The sequence below is a fragment of the Myxine glutinosa genome, chromosome 4 (assembly GCF_964187855.1).
Source record: "Myxine glutinosa chromosome 4, kmMyxGlut1.1, whole genome shotgun sequence".
NCBI lineage: Eukaryota > Metazoa > Chordata > Myxini > Myxiniformes > Myxinidae > Myxine > Myxine glutinosa.
The window spans coordinates 48159632-48178652 of NC_136264.1; the positions used below are offsets into that span (position 1 = coordinate 48159632).

At 41.2% G+C, this 19021-nt stretch overlaps 2 protein-coding genes across 6 annotated transcripts in view; both read left to right on the forward strand.

The window, feature by feature from the left end:
* Positions 1 to 19021, forward strand: part of LOC137424619 (MDS1 and EVI1 complex locus protein EVI1-A) — a 519764-nt gene that overhangs the window by 471259 nt on the left and 29484 nt on the right. For 4 of the 5 annotated variants that reach the window (XM_068112249.2, XM_068112250.2, XM_068112251.2 and 1 more), the window contains exons 5-7: positions 1988 to 2114; positions 12682 to 12880; positions 15166 to 15319. In XM_068112249.2, coding sequence (XP_067968350.1) covers positions 1988 to 2114; positions 12682 to 12880; positions 15166 to 15319 — 480 coding nt within the window. The remainder of the gene's footprint in view (positions 1 to 1987; positions 2115 to 12681; positions 12881 to 15165; positions 15320 to 19021) is intronic. The other variant, XM_068112257.2, reaches the window with a different exon arrangement.
* Positions 1 to 19021, forward strand: part of LOC144891596 (uncharacterized) — a 710104-nt gene that overhangs the window by 416762 nt on the left and 274321 nt on the right. The gene's annotated exons all lie outside the window — the stretch shown is intronic.

Sequence of the window (19021 nt, forward strand, 5' to 3'; positions counted from 1 at the left end):
ACCAGAACGAATTCCCGATATAATTCGATACGTCAAAGGTGATCAAATCAAAGCGAATTCATTATGAGCGAATTGAAGTTTGAACACCAAAGTGAAATAAATTGTGGGCAGTAACTTTTGTGGTAGATCCCGCGCCTCTTTACTCCCAACGCACTCGCGATTCGATCGAGTTGGGAAAGCTCCCCGAGGGCGAGAAGACACGCCCCGAGGGCGAGAAGACGCTCCCCACGGGCGAGAAGACGCGCCCCGAGGGCGACGTTAAGACGCGCACGAGACTGGCCCTGCGGAGTCGGGAGAGGAAAGGCGTTGTTAAAGTGTACGTTGCGCATTTGTCTTGTAAAAATAATAATAAAAATGCCCGGGGGGGGGGGGGGGTGGCTGGAGGGAGGAGAATGAGGGTAAAACCACAAATACCTCGGTTCCTTTAACTCGTCTGCAGCTCATTGGCTGAACGCCAAGCGTCTGGCCGAGCACAGGAACATCTGGAACACAAAACTCTCGAGAATACGAGTTTTCTTTGCGTAACAATTGGATGACGTATATTTAGGGAAAGGTGGATAATGTAACACTGGACAAGTAACTATTATGGGCACATATTACCAAAAAATATTTATCTTGTTATTTATTTATTTATTTATTTATTTCTCAAAGGAAATACACTTAACTCAAAAAGTTGCATTGTATATTGTTTATCACAACGTTGGGAGTTCTTTAAAAGAGTTTTTTGATTTCTCATTAAATAATCCAAAATTTTTTTTGGTATATTAAAGGGATTTTTGGTGACTATATATATATATATATACGTATATATAAATTTTTATCAGCAATGAAATTTATTTTCTCAACCGCCTTCAACATTCCCTCTTTGCTTTGCAAACTTGCCCTGACTCCCAGTAGTGTGTTCGTCGCTAAACCTTAAACTTGCCTACATTGAAGTATTCGACTCCAAATTGTGTGGATTTGAACATGTTCTGCGAACTAACCTTCCCTACACTAAGTATTCAAACTTGTCCTGCTAACTCAGCTTCCAAGTTAATTGCACGTGAGGATTTGAGCACAATCTGCACGCCGTGGGTCACTTGCGCTGCGTTTACCAAAAGTTCCTTTTAAATGTAGCTCGATAAGTTTTATGTGGGGTTTAATTTGCCGAATGCAACACTCTGTTTGTTTCCACCATCCGAAAGGCCAGAATGACCGAACCTCCCCGTCCCTTTCCCTGTCCCCTCCACTTTCCCGCACCCTCGTGTTTTCTTGCTGATTCCTTGTTTTGAGTCGGACGTGCTTTTCTCCCTCGCTGCTCCTTGTGTTTTGCAAACTAAATCGAAAGCATCCTTCTGGCGATCTTTAAAATTCACCGGCTGTCCCCTTTGATGCCTTTGGTTAAAAATGCTGAATTTGCTCTTTTTTTTCTTCCTTCTTTTTTTTGCTATGAACGGAAACTTTGGGTTGCAGTTTTCTCCTTTTATTATTTCAAAACAATCGAGCTGAGACAAGTTTGAAAAACAAAACTTTTTCTAAACCCACGCCCCCTTTCGTCGAATGCTTTACATTGACCGTCATGTATTCGTCGAATGATGGAAAGCTTTCCCACAAGAGGCATTCTTGAGCTCGTTTTTGGAATGATCAAATAACCTGATGGTTGCAAAGAAACTTTTTCCCTTTAACGTTAGATGTGGATAAAAACTATATTCCGCTGATGTTGCAAACGACGTCGATTCTTCAAATGTTCTTGTCTGAGGCAAAGGTCCCCCTTTCTCCCTCCCGATTCTACGTGACGACGCCGACCTCTACTGTTTGTGATTGAAACTGCAAGTTGTTTCAAATCAAATCTTCCTTTGAATTCCTTCTTTCGCAACCTAAGACGTTTCCAAATGCACTTTTCTATCCCACTTAAGGGACCAATAATGCGTTTGCAATCGACAGACGATAACTTCGTGTATTTAAAAGGAATGATGTAATAAACCGTGTGCTACTTTGTTGGCTTTAGGTGTGCATGCGGGTCATTGATGAAGTGTTACCTGGAGAGGAACTTCTACTTTGTGGCTCTGGAGTTTCGGAGTTTCACGGCATGGCCCCAAGTGCGGAGGTCACGTCGGATGGAGGATCCGTCACCGGTGAGGCTGATGGCAAATCCATGATTTCAAACTCGTTGTTGGATGTGGGTAAATGTTCGCCATATCCGATCATACTACTCCACCATATTCTATATGCTTTTGTACCCTTAAACACTTTATGATGACAACGTGACTCAACTCCTGCTCTGGTCCCCCATCCCTTTAATACAATGACTCAATATTGTGGATCAGTGAAGCAGTGGGATGGTGGGGGTGTACATATATTAGGGGACATCATTACTTTTTGCAATAAATACTAGGACACTTGTAGATGATGGATATATATGAATCGACACAATGTATGGTATTTGTATTTAGGATTCCAGAAGCGTAAGCCTCATTCTTGGATGGGAACGCAAAACATCCTAACCCCCTTTCCATCAAATCTCGTTCTTGTTTATCCGGCCACTTGCTTTGTTACCTCCGCCACCAAAGGTGGATGGAGGATATGTTTTCACCCCTGTCTGCCTGTCTCTGCCTGTCTCTGTCGGTCTCTGTCAGTCTCTGTCGGTCTCTGTCGGTCTCTGTCGGTCTCTGTCGGTCTCTGTCGGTCTCTGTCGGTCTCTGTCTGTTTGTGTTTGTTTGTTTGTGAACAAGATATCTCAAAAAGTGGTGGACGGATTTGGACGAAATTTGGCGGAGATGTAGCGTATGTGACAAGGAGGAAATGATTAGATTTTGGTGAAGATCCGAATTCGGATCCGGCTACTATAATTTTAAAAGTGATTCTTCACCATTGGGAGATAGGGCCAAACACGATACATAGCAGGATATCTCAAAGCTTTGGACGGATTTGGGCGAAACTTCTTGATGATTCTTCACCATTGGGAGATGGGGCCAAAAACGATATATAGCAGGATATCTCAAGAAGTTGTCAACGGATGATTTCGATGAAATGTGATTCTGTATTGTGATTTTCTGGTCTACTCTGGGATACAAAACATAAACTGTTCAGCTGGTGGATGTATGCTCTCCACTGTGTGCCGTTTTAGTATGTCCCTGCAACGTGCTCTCAACTTTTTCTTCTTTTTTTATTTTTTTATTTTTTATTTTATTTTATTTTGTTTTTGTTTTTCAGATATTGGACAAGTACTTTTTTTGTTTGTTTTGGGGTTTTTTTTTGCTTCTGCAACAGATTTGCAATTCTTGTTTTAATGTGGAATTGATAATACAGTCATTGACTACAGCAGTTTTAATTTGAAGTTGGGTTGTTTTGCTTTTGCCAGAGAAATAATAGCATTTATGTAGTAACTTGATGTAAATTCAAGTACATCTGCTATATATTAAAGGTTCCCTGAAAACAGGTGGTGGGGTAAATCTTAACGTCATGAAAATTCCTCTCTCAACTCTCGCTGACCTGTCCCGTCTTCATGCGGTAAAGTAATGCCAAGCACCCGAAAGGTGAAAGGTTGTACTTTATTTTTGTAGTTTAAAAATTGTCGTCTTGTTCTTGAAGGCCTTGGCTATTTGGAATTAATTTAACTTCTGTTGGAAGAAAATAAAACACTAAAAATAATTGTGTTGGTATTCATATGGAGCAGGAAGGGTCCTGATGAGGTAAGGTGATCAATCCTTTGCTTAAACAATACGAGGAAATGGTCCGACATGCCCACCCAGAGGCCTAATGTTTGAGAAATGTACCGTAGGATCTTTCACGGATTTGTGCAAATAATATTTACTTTTTTTTTCTTTTCTTATGTGGCATAAATATCTTCACTGCATTAATAATGAAAACGTATGTCAAGCTTTCTTAATGATTGAAATAGAAGTTTGTATTTGCCCCTTGTACTCGTGTAAATGTGTATATCCATGCCCCAGAAATGACCTTTGGAACAGGAAGTGAGGGCATCTTAGAGCTCTATTTTAAATGGTTGTTGGCATGTCAGTTGTGGCATCATCCATTTAGAAAATACTGTAGAAGACATGTTTGTGTAATTTTTTTTAATTGAAACTTGGTGATGTGTGTGTGGCCAGTCATTAACATCTGCTTGAGCAAGGACAGTGGCATACTTCTTGTTTCATTTCTTTTTCTGTGGTAGTGTGTACCCTGGTGTTGGGTTAGCGGCTAGGGTGCCAGCTTAGGATCCTAGGATCCTGGGTTCGAATCCCGTTCGATCGCTGAATTAACGCCAGGGGGGTTGACTCAGCCTGTCATCCTTCCGAGGTCGGCTAATTGAGTACCAGTTCACTGGTAATTCCCTGTTTGTCGTTAAAGGCGGCAAAAAGGGTTGGCGTCAGGAAGGGCATCCGGCCGTAAAACATTGCTTCAAAAAGGGGACCAAAAAATAACAACAACCACGGTGCCCGAAAAAGGCCAACCCCTGCTTTGCGGGGAAAAATGGCCTCTAAACGGTGGTTTTTTTAGTGTGTGTACTGTCTCAGCTCGCAGTTATTTGAAATGAAGCTTTTTGCAGTATTGATGACACCCAATAGCTGGATATGTGTAGCTATTCTGGAGCACAGACTTGGATTTATAATAAAGCCTCTCCTGATCCATTACCAATGTCTGACAGTGCTTTTAATACAAGAGGCGAGAGCAGTATGTGCCTCACACTTTAAGCTTCGCATCGTATCCAAAAATCTAGAACGACACTCAGTCGAGTGCATACCTCTGCCAGTATCCAACTGATAGGCCGGATCTGCATCCAGACCTAAACCAAAATCTAATCGGCTTGTTCTTGTCACCTACCCAACTCATCCATTAAGTTTTCTTATCCGTCCACAACTTTTTGAGATATCGTGTTGTATATCGTTTTTGGCCCCATCGCTCAATGGTGAAGAATCACTTTAAAAATGAAAGAATTGTCACATCCGGATCTGGATCTTCACCACAATCGAATCAATTCGTCCTTGTCATATTCCCAAAATGTCCACCAAGTTTCGTTCTAATCAGTCCAACATTTTGAGATATGCTCACAGACAGACAGATGGTGGTGAAAACAATTTCTGTCCACTTTTAGTGGTGGAGTTATAAAGGATGTGAACCAATGAAGGGCAGAGGTGAGTCGATAGATCTACGTTATTTATACACTTTGCAGAGCTTTATGATGTGGTTGACCACTAAATTTATGAGCTACCAAAAATATTCTGCCAGGCTTTAGTTGAACCTCATAATCCTGCAAATAGTATATACCAGTGTTTAAATAAAAACTGACGACTTGTGCTTGCCGACTGAACAATCTACCAAATGGCTGGTTTTGCCGAATGAAATAAAATAAAATGCGATCATTCCTTTTTGTTTCAAAAAATAATTTTAGGTACTTGGGTCGATGTTTTTATTTTTGTTATTTGCTTTTAACTTGCCTCTCCATTTATTAGGAGTTGATCTTCTGGTTGATTGTTTAAATCCAAGACTCCACAACACAACTTTGCTTTATGTTGATGTTTTTGTTACTTGCAAAATGGAAGACTTTTCAAGTATATTGGTCGGTTGCGTTTGTGGTTCTGTCTGTCTGTCTGTCTGTCTGTTTGTCTGTCTGCTTGTCACCGGCCTACAGGTCACAATTCTAAACCGATCGTCACGAAACTTCACCAAGCTGTATAGGTCGTCCCAATTGAGAAGCCTATTGATTTTGAGGTCGAAGGTAAAAGGTCATCTGGAGGTCAAATTTCTAAAATCGCAATTTTAAATCCAATTGGCTTGAAAATAGAACAGCATTTGTGTATTGCCTCACTGAATTGGGAAACCAACTATTTTTGAGGTCAAAAGGGTCGATGTTTTCGACCCCCCCCCCCCCCCCCCCCCCCCAATACTTACTTGCTCTGAGTTTTTATGTGCAAGCCAGAGAATTGGGTTTTTTAAGCTTTCTGGATAAATAAAGAAAAGCCCACAAAACCCGAGTTACAATTTAGATGGTGGAACTGCGTTAGAATGTAAAAGTTGCACTTCTTTATCATCCACCGGTACCATCATTTAACAACTTAGACAAGCGGAACTACACATCGTAGTATAGTGGTAATGTACGAGGTATTAATGTTTCGTATAAATATTTATTGAATCTCCCATTTGGCATCGACTATTAGATTTGAAGCAGCAAAAGTTACCACGTTTTAATAATATGGTGCAATGTTTTGATAACAGGCCTAATGAGTGTTATAATTCTGGTACTATAATAATGTTATTCAATAGCCAAACCGATTATGGGTCCCAACCATCCCCGAAAAAACATTTGCTTTACTCCCTCTACTGGATCATAAACACAAACGCCTACCTTAGCAATGTACAGGTACTTTTCAAAGTGTGGAGAAGCTTACGTAGGCCTTCCTTCGATAATTAGAAGCTCCAGTTTAATCGGTGGATCAATTTCTTGCTGTGCTACTTTTTATTGAGATGTAAAATCTCAATGTACTTTGCAAAGAAAACCAAAAGGTAAGAAGACTAAAATGTATGGAAAAAATGAGGATTGAGGAGCAAATTTTAAAAGGCAGAGTTCCACAGTTGAGGAGCAGATCTGAAGAGTGTTTGATTGCCAGTTGCACTCTTCCTCTTCCTCCCGCAAAGGATTACAAGGATATAAGATGTGCCTTAGTCAAACATGTACGCTGGAACCAATTTTTGTTTGGGTTTAGAAGTTATCAGAAAAATTTGCAAATATATCCGTTGGTCATGTCGTATCCGGATCCAGTGAAGTTTTTGAGGATTGGAGTTATGCGTTCAAATGTATGAGGATGGCTGCCATATTCTTATTGGGCTTGTAAGGGTTTTAACGAAGGAAAATTGCATTCAGATTTTCACAAATGCTTACAAACACGAATATAAACATCTACAAAGTTGATGGAGCTTGTGATATTCCATTTTTGCCAAGCAAACTTGAGGACTTTATCCAAAAAATCCATGTAATCCAGGCTGTAACAAAAGATATGGAAATGCCAAACTATTTCCATTCAATATGTACCATGTGAGTCTGTCTGTCGTTTTATTATTACTATAAGTGCCTGCCCGTCACTTCGCTGATGGCTTTAATCAGAAGGCAGCAGCATGTTGAACTTCACAAACATATTGCATATCTATCTGACTCTCCATGAGGATGTAAAATGTGTTTTTGTGGCCATTGTTTGTGTGTTCCTTCCATGTACTTTCATATATTTATGCCTCCGCTGACGTGTTTTGGGTTGTCCATCCGTCCGTGTGTCCATGATGGGTTTTTGTTACCGTGATAACTTCAGAATGGCTGAAGGGATTTAAATTAAACTTACATAAAGTATGTACTATGACTTAAGAATTAACTGATTATATTTTGTGGCAAATAGGTCAAAGGTCGTGTTAGGTAAAATCTTATCGTGATAACTTGTGAACCAGCGATTGGATTTTGATCAAACTTGGCATAATTACATATTGTGACAGTTCTGCGAACCTCCCCCCCCCCCCCCCCCCCGACGCACCCACCCGCTCCCCCTTCACTCTCCCCTCCCTGTGAGTGCAATTCCAAGCATGTAGGTTTGTGAGATAGTCATATCGTTAATAATTGTATTTAGATAGCCCCATCCATGGTTTAACGGGACACAGGATATGCGTTGCGAGGGCAATGGAGAGATCTTCTTCTTTCTCATTCCCGATGCCCTTCCTATTCCCCGCTCGATCTTCTTCCTCCCCATGCCCATCCATCGCCCATCCATTCACAGCACTATGCTGGTTACCATTGAGCAATGTAGACTCATTATTTAATTCGGGTCTCCTCTTTCCAGACACAGTTGCACAGATTCAATTTGGTTCCTTGACCTATCCAGACACAATTAAAACTATAGAAACGCATACAACAAACTCAACACATTTGATCATAGTTCACTTAATAGCCCGTATTTCATACATGGCACTCACCACATTTATTAAACACACGCACCTCACGAAGCCACATTACCACAAGAGAAAAGTAGGAAGAACCCTTTTTGAGTTTGAATGAGCCTAGCAAGAAAGATCTTTGAAGAACAGCTGCATCAGACTCGGGAACAGCGTTGTGCACGCATATGGAGTCCACCGGTAAGAGATGAGTGACAGAAGAACGCGGTGGTGTTTCTGAAAGCACACCAATCCAAATGCTCTGTGAGGGGCTCAGAGGTGAAGTTCAGAGCTTTGACCCCATCAGACTCCTCCCCACTCAAGTGAGATAAAAGACGGAATGCGAGAGGGTTTCTTTGCCTTCTGATTGAACCGTGAGATATGCTGCCAAGAGAGGAGGAGGAGAAGAACCTGCCTGCCACCAACCAAGACCCGTTGTGCCAGGACAGACACACGTTGTGTGGAGATCCAGGCTGTGCTAAGCCCTGGTCAGTGGGTCTGGTAGGTCTGAGGCATTGTTCAGTGGGTCTTAGGTGTGCTTAGTGGGTTTGCGGCTCTGTTCATTGGGTCTTAGGTAGTGTTCAGTGGGTCTTAGGTATGAGGCAAGCAGGCAGAGATCTCTGGGGAAGGATGAGGCTGCATTACTGACACACACAATCTTTGCTTGCTGCCCTTTAATTCTCTACCTCATCTCCCTGATGCACGAGTCCGTTGACCACAGAGCTAAATAGAGCAATCAACAACTTCTCCCCTTCCCCACCCCACCCCCACACCCACGCACGCACCTTGGTCTTGGTAGGCTACAGATATGCACCTCACATTTTCCCTCTCTGCACACACTGCAACCACCTGCACCACGATACTACACTGATCTTCCCTCCCCCTCCCTATCCCAACTGTGCCAAGACCGGTACCCATCCGTTGACAATGTCTAGTTGAGTCTAATGGTCAACTCAAAGCCATGAACTTGACTCTCCCCCACTTTTCTTTCTCTGTATTTTCCTCGGTGTGATTCTGATGGGCCCATGTCATGTGTGAGATACGTAAGATTGCAGAAGGGCTTAAGTGCTAAAGGGATAAGACTTTTGGGGACTATTTGATTGCATTGATTATTGTAAATGTGCTCGTGCTTTTATTGATCATTTGTAAATACTTGTGCGCTGAATTTCTTGGCAAGCAGTTGTTTCCAACCTGCCCATTTCATCTCTTTCCTATTGCCTTGATTAACATTTATTGGAACAAACGGACGTTCTACTTCAACCGATTGACTTCATCCTTTAGCCAATATGTATCTGGCAGCTACACTTGGCTGCACCTGATCAAGTCGATCAGCAGATACGTATTGAGGGTATGAGCCCCTCTTGATATTGGCAAACCACCGAAAGGTAACGCATGTAGTAGCAAGGACCCTGCCAGGTTTGATGGTATCAATGTTGACTAGCAACTCGCCGGACCACGGAGTTATCTGTCGCCGGTCACCTCAGGACCAGGAGTTTGGGACGAGTCCAAGAAGTCCCCTCGTGGTACACCCTGAAACCCTAGTCCGTAACAATTTCATTATGCAAACATGAACTGATTAGATTTCAGCATCAAAGATCAGAGGTCATGTCAGGTAAAAACGTGACACTTGAGAACATCTGAAGGGATTTAAATGAAACTTGGTACAAGTATGTATGATGGTATAAAAATGTGGGCAGAAGCATATCGGTCGACGTCATGATGGTGAAGAAGAGTGCCGTTGTAGTTTTATATTGCTTCAATAAATATTACTATGTATAATTTTGTGTGCTCCTACTTTGTCCTTCTAAAGGGTTCCTGCTGTCATATAATAATAATTAATGTTACCATTTGTACTGTTACTTTCAGCTCTCATTCACATTACTTCTTCGTTACTTAATTACGTTACGTTACATTACTTAATCCCAGAAAGATGGCTTTCAAAACAGGCACCCTTGTGATTAAACGGACAATTTTTTGTTCCAAGTAAATTGATTTATTAGCTTTCCAACCAAATAAATTTCTTATTGGCTTTCCAACGGTGCCTTTTTTATTATTCTATGACAGCAGAAACTGCAACCATAAACATCTGTGCTTCTTCTTCTTCCTGTGACACACGCACGCACAGACGCATCTCCTTGTGGTAATAAATAATTATTAGACTTCCAAGCCAAGAGATGGTAAGCCTATTGTTTTACGATTATTATTATTATTGTTATTATTGTGTAATCTAATTAAGCTGACAGGCCAGATGCTTTTTGTTCTTCACGTTATTCTAATTTTAGTTTCACTGATTTTTGCGAACAACTTTTTTTTAAAAGAACTGTTACAGCTGACTATGCCAATCTGCGCATATTTATAGCATACCTTTTGACCTTGATCCCAACAGTTTTGTTTTTTGTTTAATTTGTCCTGTATACGTATTGCCATCTTGGATTTTGTTCGAAGCATAAAACAATCTTCTTGAAATATTAAACCGATCATCACAAACTTTGACAACACAGCTTAAGCATCCCTAACCGGTACTAAAATGTGAGCTCTAAAATCATTGGAAGCTTGCTATTGGTCAAATACATGATGTAATTACAAAACACTGATATTTGACAAAATTCACAGATACAAACATTTGTATCTCGATATTCAAAACAAATTGTATAATGTTTGGAACGTATTTGTACATTTTCAGGATGCTGGAGGATACATAGATTTTCTTTTTTTAAGACTAGCAACGGTACCCGCCCTATGGGTGGGGCTTCTATTGGGAGGCCCTAATGAAAACGCAAAATATCAGAAATTGAAGGCTTTTCTTATTTTAAACGATTTATATAAACATCCGTTAAATCATATCGCATGCAAATCAAAATCTAAGCAGTATTTGTAGAATTTCAAGAAAAGCCACATCACTGTTCATATCGGTAAATATTATTCCATCATGTTTGGAAAAATTGGAAAATTGGGAAAACAATATAGCCCATTTTACTCCAGGGGGTCCCAGCATTACACACCCAAAATTTCGCTGTGATCGGTTCAGCCGTTTTTGCGGTATCTGGGAGCAGACGGATGGACAGGCGGACAAACATTTGATGAGTTGTAGTAAGATGTTGGCATAATCCTTTAAAGTGTACCTATAAGTACAAGTACATGGGGCAGCCAGCTTGACGTACATTGAAAAATACCATGCACTTCAATGATCAAATTTTTCTCTAAACTACATGATCAGGTACTTGGTCAAGGAGTGAATGGCTCAATGATTGTTAACCAACCAGCCTAATTGTTAACCAATCCAACCAATCATTTTCCACTTTAAAAAAGAAAAGAATAAACAAAGTGTTACGGATTCGTCACTTCTGTTGTTGTGGTTCTCATCCACTGTAAACATTTTTGGTTGCATGTACTATTATTGTTATCGTTTAAGTGAATTGGAGATAACTATTTGCAAAAGGTAAAAAAAGTTAGTGTTTTAAAAGAAACCGGAAACCGGATCGGGAACCGGACAAAGAAGAAGAGGAAGAGGAAGAGGAAAAGGAGGTGGAGTGAGTGAGGTCGGAGAAGGAGCCGAGCTGCGTTGAGGTTTTGAGCAAACGCTGGCGAATGAGGGTCACAAGTGAACTTTGGGATTTCCTGGGAAAGGGATTCCTGCGACAGAGTTGTTATCGCTGTGACAGATAAACCTGCGTGACAGGTTTTGCGGTTGATTCCGAAGAGAATCATTGGAGTGTCGTTACGTCTCAAGAACGGACCGTTGGCCATTTTGCCTCGCGCTGGATTTTCGCATCGCTCCAGGTTTTTCACCTCGCTTCAACCATTCCACCGCATCCAGACGTTAACCTGGTGTGTGTGTGTGTAACGTGGATTTTGAGTGTGAATTTGTGGTTCGCCGATTGGGAGCCGTTGAACGTCCATACCCGAAGGTGTGATTTCCCAGCCGCCTCTTGAGGACACTTTTGCCTATCTTTGGCAGTGTGACTGTCAACCGAGTGGGATTCTGGTCTCGATACAACATCGTTCTGACAATCACTGGAGCGTGGATCGACTTTGGTTTGAAGCTGGGACAGAGACATTGGGAATGTTATTTTCGCTCACTTGGAGCACAGTGAGTTATATTGTACGAAATTGATGGTACCATCATAGGAATGATATCTTGGTTGTACAATTGATTAATATTGTTATTGTACTGTTATTCTTGTGTGACCTTAATACAATACTTGTTTGTTGGTAACAATTGGTGTGGTTTCACCATTGATCTTTGACATACAGAATAACACATCTTTCTGCCGTGACTCCTCTCGGGGCTCGGATGTACACCGTGACCGGGGTTTGGGGAGGATCACGTAACAAAAGCAAAAAGGGTCATCTACATACTATGCATTCAAAATATGAGGGTATGTATAAGAGAACATATTAAAGGAAGGGAAGGAGGAATTATGGGGTAAAATGAGGGGAGAGGTCATTCATTTGTACATTAATTATGCAGATAACCCCAAACCTATAAAGGTGACTGTGTAAGGTGTCTGTACCATTGCAAGTTCTCTTTCCAACTTGGCAATAATTACACTTGTGCAACCAGGTGGAATTTATGGTTGAACATGTTGCTTGAATAATTTATCTATGTCAAACATAAATATGAGGTTATTTTTGATTGGTCCGTTTAATTAACCTTCATTTACTCGAGCAATTCCAGGGTAGTCGGCATTAAAGGGGTGAATGAATACCATGCTGAGGTGTTGAAAAGGTGCAACGTCTTGATGACTTCTTGAGTACACTGAACTGTGTGAAATGTGTGTGCGGATACAGATGATCCACAGTATTTGTGCAGCCAGTGTGAGGAGCTGTGTCCAACAGAAGCAGCTCTGCTCCAACACCAAAAATATGGCTGTGCTTCTGCCACCGGCCTGTTCGCCGGACTCCCGGAGGAATTTCGCCGGGGCCACGCCATGGATGGACATCTCCATGAATGCAAGGAGTGCGAGCGGTTCTACCCGAGCGCTTACTTGTAAGTGAATTGAGCTGTACGAGGCAGCATTAATGTAAGCATTTGGAACCATCCTTAGAAGACTCTTCACCAAAGGATATTTGCTTAGCAACAAAGGTACACCTATGAGGGACGTTTACATGTGTATATACCATACACCTCATTATACTTTTTGTTTTGGACTTTTAGTTCATTCCTGAAAGTTATTTTTATAGTCTTACTATCTAGTTGATCATTTGGTGTTGTTGGACCATTTTCAGATCTCGTGTCTGAGGAAGAAACTTTCAATGTTACTCCTATCCTTCTTCGTTTGTTTGCAGCCCAACGCTTTGGGGTAGCATCATTGGCTGAGGATGTGGCTGTGCCGCTGATGCAATGCCCTCTGAAGTTAGGGCAGGAATTTAGAATTTGTTAATGGTACCTGCGATCACTCGCCTACTCTTTCCAAAGGGCACCGTGAGATCTTTAACACCAACGGATGCTAGCAGATGGGAAGCCCGTTTAATGTCAATCCGATGGTCGCATACACATTGATGAATCACCCACACTGCCTGTGAAACACCGGGATGGCACTTTATAGCTGGGCCGAGATTCGAACCCAAGATAGACAGCATAGAGGCAAGTTTGCATACCTTTAGGCCAGCCTGTGTCAGCCCATTCAATATGAAATGCACTCATCATCAACATATATATATAAGCTTAAACAGCTTTGTAAAAAATTTATGATTCCCAGCATCTGGCAAATGACATTAGCTTGCCAAAGTCATGGAGAAAGCTAATGATTTTGCACCAACGTCTCGTAATGAATATGAAATTTCAATATCGATGGCAGTAGATAGGAAACAAGCCAATCAGACAAATGCAGATTCTGCAAAAATGCAACCAAGGCATCGGCTGTGTTCACCTAAAGATGTATACTTGCAGATAATAATTGTGTAGAGCAAGTTGTATGTAAATAATTGCCATAGCTGAAGTTTTATAAATGCATCACAAACTGAATAAAAGAAACAAAAACTGATTTTTGATGACCTCCCAGAAGTATACACCGCCTAATCTAGATACCAAAAAGATCAGACCAAATTTTTTTTCAAACAAAATGGTATTTGGCTGATGGATGGGAGATGTTCTTTGATCCTGGCCAATCTCGGGCTCACCCTGTCATTCCAAAAAGATCATTGAACCACCTACCTATTTATTTGGTCATCCACTGGAAGAGGTTCACTTTCTTGAACTTTCTAGGCCTTATCATCAGCCACGACATATTTGGCCAAATGCATCCCAAAGCTGGCCTCTAAAGCCATCTGCAGATTGGCCATCTTCTGTTGTTCAGTCTTTCATTTGGAAATAAAAATAAAAATTCTAACATCCAAAGTTTCTCACAACTCACCTTTTCTTCCATTTGTGGAACAATCTTTTCGTGTGTTCAATCCCATTTTTCCATCCAGGGCTTCAACCATGCAGTATACCATCTCACATCCCCATCCTCCCCTAATCTCTAAGTCTATTTGCTCCACCTAACATAACATTCTTACATGTATGCAAGGTACTGTTTTCTCTCTCTCGCTCTCGCTCTCGCGCTCTCTCTCGCGCTCTCTCTCACTCACTTTTCCTTTTCATCAATTTGCTTGCTTATTATGTCCAGTTGTTGCTTCACTGCAACTTCATTTTATTTTTATTCTCCATTCCCTGTTTTGCATGAACCTCAATCCTCTATATACAATAGAGGATTGAGGAAAAACAAACAAACATGAAACTTAAAGAAAATCCAGGAGTGATCCAACCACCTTTGAACACCCAGCTTTTGAAGCTACAAGGAACAGCAAATGTCGCAGGCCACTTGTTTCACCTTGATTTATCACGATGATGTAGATTGCGGCTTCTCGTAACACCATTTTACCACCTCTATGTCTCATTTTATTGTAAAAATAAGCCTACAAAAATGGACTATGTGGTTGAGATAATGGTAGTTAGTAGTTTGTAATATTGTGAAATGAATAGTATTCTGATGGAATGATCTTGCAAACTCTTGAATTTGTCAAGTCTGGAGAAGTATGCCTCCATCTTGATTATTCTGCCTACTCCTCTCTCTCTCTCTCTCTCTCTCTCTCTCTCTCTCTCTCTCTCTCTCTCTCTCTCTCTCTCTCTCTCTCTCTATCTCTATCTCTATCTCTATCTCTATCTCTATCTCTATCTCTATCTCTATCTCTATCTCTATCTCTATCTCTATCTCTCTCTCCTCTCTCTCTCTCTCTCTCTCTCTCTCTCTCTCTCTCTCTCTCTCTCTCTCTCTCTCTCTCTCTACACAGACTCGAGCAACACATGCAAATGCACACAGAGGAACGCGAATACAAGTGCGACCAGTGTCCGAAAGCTTTTAACTGGAAATCCAATCTCATCCGGCACCAGATGTCCCACGACATAAACAAGCGCTACGAATGTGAAAACTGTGACAAGGTATTGGTGAGTTTGGCTACACCTTCTTCCTCCACTTTATTTATATTTGGCTTGTTCGGATCTCTCCTAACATGCATCTTGGGTACACTAATAAACACCAGCCTAAGACTAATTATTGAGGTTTCGACCTGTTGAACAAAGTGCCCCCATGTTGGGATGGGTCCACAATAAAAACGTCTTTTTCTTAAAGCCAAGTCAGGGTAAAAACTGTTTTATCTTTTATTTATTTTTTTGTATACAGAATCGAGGCTCGTGTCAGAGCTAACGTTGATCAAAAAAAGACAAACTGACACATAAAACATAAAACATATGATAAAGGGAGCGGGAGACAAGATGGAGACCAGGGGCATCGGGAGATCTGTGGGAGGGAGAGGGCTTGGGGGGAGGGGCATGTGAAGGGAGGGGGGAAGGAGGCATGGGAAGTGGGGGTGGGGGGAAGGAGGCATTGGAAGCGGGGGGGGGGGGGGGAAGGAGGCATGGGAAGCTGCACAATGAATTGTATGCACCATTGAATCTAAGATACCAGTGTACTTGAGGGACTTTTTAATCATTTATATAGTGGCAATGAGACCCAAAACGAAGAGTTTGGGTGGGTGGGGGTGAAATCGGCTCGTGATCCCAAGTTTGGACAAATTGATTCGTGCAGACATCTTCAAATCAAATTACAAAGAATGTCGTTTTGCTAACTCCGTTATTTGTTAGTTTTGTTGTTTGCTTGGTTCTCTGTTTCCTTCCTCGTTATTTACTAAATCATGTTTTGTAAGCATTTTGCGAACCTCTATCACTGTACAATCTCATCAAGATGAACAGTCTTTGAGATGGATATTGATTGAATATAAACAAATCACAACCAATAAAAAAAAAATTACATTTGTTTGCATCAGTCGACACTATGGTTATAATGAGACGAGTAATTTGACCATAAGAAGTCGACAAATTCTTGAGTATGTAACCCAAATTGTGTCGGCATATTATGTAGCCATTTCCTGTAGGAAATCTATAAAACTCACTCAAACATTAACATTGATTTGAGTTCCTTGCTCTCTTTAAAAGCAGCTTATCAAGCAGGAAGTTGATCTCACATCTGATTCTTGCGTACGCACTGCTGTACGTGTCACTAATAGTGGGATTATTGTTTATTCCACCTTTTGAACTATTTAAATCATTTTTGAGAGAGTGGCTTTGCTCTGATGCTCTTTTGGATTTACTGGGGAGCTATGGCTTTGCTGGGTTAACACTGAAGCGAATTTTGTTGTGCATTGAATCACAGCTTCACTGTGATTGAGAGAGGTGAGAGCTGTATTAGAGGTGAGAGCCAAAAAGCAGGTGAGAGGTGAGCTGTATTATTTTGCTGCACACTAATTGGAAGCAGTTCGGGCTAAGTCTTCCAAAAATAGTATTAGTTGTCATTGCATGGAGGTGGTGCACAAGTTTTGATCATTGATTTGGGAAGTTTGGGTGGGGGGTGGGGGGGGGGGAAGGGAGGAGGAAGGGGGGATGGAAGGGAGGAGGGAGGGAGGATGGAAGGGAGGAGGGAGGGAGGGAGAAGGGTGAGGGAGAAGGGTGAGGGAGAAGGGTGAGGGAGAAGGGTGAGGGAGAAGGGTGAGGGAGAAGGGTGAGGGAGAAGAGAGAGGGCGAAGAGAGAGGGAGAAGAGAGAGGGAGAAGAGAGAGGGAGAAGAGAGAGGAAGAAGAGAAGAGGGAGAAGAGAAGAGGGAGAAGAGAGAGGGAGAAGAGAGAGGGAGAAGAGAGAGGGGGTGAAGGGGGGAGAAAGGGGGATCAAGGGAGGAGGGAGGTGGCAGGAAGGGAGACGGGGAGAGAGAAACTAACTTCCTACACTGTTCAACTCTCTACAATCTTTAACAATTCCAACGTGTTCTAATCTGCACTTTATATACATAATTCAGTTTTTTGATTATATGCTTCCTTGTTTTGCTACTATCATTCAGAAGGTCTGTGCATTTTGTCGATGCTATTTGATTGAATTTATCAGATTAATTTCTGTGTTTGTTTGTATTTTGTCATCTATATTATAAAAGGAGCTGTCTGTCTTGTTACTTGCAAAATCGAAGATTTTTCAAGTATATTGGTCGGTTGTGTTTGTGGTTCTGTCTGTCTGTTTGTCACCGGCCTACAGGTCACAATTTTCAACCGATCTTCATGAAACCTCACCAAATGGTAGAGTTGGTCAAAAGCAAGAAGCCTATTGTTTTTGGGGTCAATAGGTCAAAATATCAACATAGGCCAAAGGTCACCAACTTTGCTAAATTTCTAAAATCCTCAATTTTCATCCGATTGACTTGAAATTTGAAGACCACTTGCATATCTGGCCACTGAATTCAACCACCAAGTAGTTTTGAGGTCAACATAGGCCAAATGGTCAACATAGGCCAAATTTCTAAAATCCTCAATTTTCATCCAATCGACTTGAAATTTGAAGAGGACTTGCGTATCTCGTCACTGAATTCAACCACCAAGTATACTTGAGGTCAACACAGGCCGAAAGGTCAACATAGGCCAACTTTCTAAAATCCTCAATTTTCATCCAATTGACTTGAAATTTGAAGAGGACTTACATATCTGGTCACTGAATTCAACCACCAAGTATATTTGAGGTCAACATAGGCCAAAAGGTCAACATGGGCCACATTTCTAAAATCCTCAATTTTCATCTGATTGACTTGAAATTTGAAGAGGACTTGCATATCTTGTCACTGAATTCAACCACCAAGTATACTTGAGGTCAACACAGGCCAAAAGGTCAACATAGGCCAAATTTCTAAAATCACCAATTTTCATTTGATTGACTTGATCTTCAAAGAGGATTTATATATATGATCACTGAATTCAAGCACCATCTATTTTTGAGGTCAACATAGGCCAAAAGTTCAACATAGGCCAAATTTTTAATATCCTTAATTTTCATCCGATTGACTTGAAAATTGAACAGCATTGGCACATTGAGTCTCTAAATAGGGAAACTAACAATTTTTGAGGTCAAAAGGTCAAAGGTCAACTCAAGGTCAACCTTCCAAAATCATTTATCTGAAAAACGTCACTTTTCATCCTGTTGACCCGAGCTTTGATCAAGATTGTAAATTTTAATCTTCATGAAATGGACAATTTGCTGTATCAATGGAAAACTTTTTTGGGGGGGGGGGGGCGGATTTTGCAAGTATCGTGCTGCGCATGACGTCTTCTTGTTTGTTTGTTTGTCTTGTTATAACTTGAGAACGGATTAACAGATTTCAATAAATCCAACTATGGTGGATTCGGGTAACTACCGGGAGTGTTTGTGAGCCTCTCAAAAAAAAATATTTTTTTTTTTTGAATGGCTACATGAACACACGTGTGAAAACTGCAAATGCCAACACGTGACGTTGGTTATCCCTGCACGGAGAGCAGGATCTCCCAGGAATCGTTTTTTGTTTTGTTTTTTCTTCCCCCATAGATTAGCCATCGCAGCAAAGATTGGTATTTCCATCAGCGAAGCGATGGGTCTTCTATTCTAGTATTATATAATAGAAGCTTTGCCTTCATTCCTTTATTTAATTATTTTCATATACTGTACTTTGATCTCAGGCTCATTGTGGAGCTTGTACTTGAATTGCTTACAAAACCAGGACATTGGTACACACATGAATCCATAACATGAATTGCAAAAGCATACTGTGGACAATTGATACACACATGGTACCTGGGATTTTAAC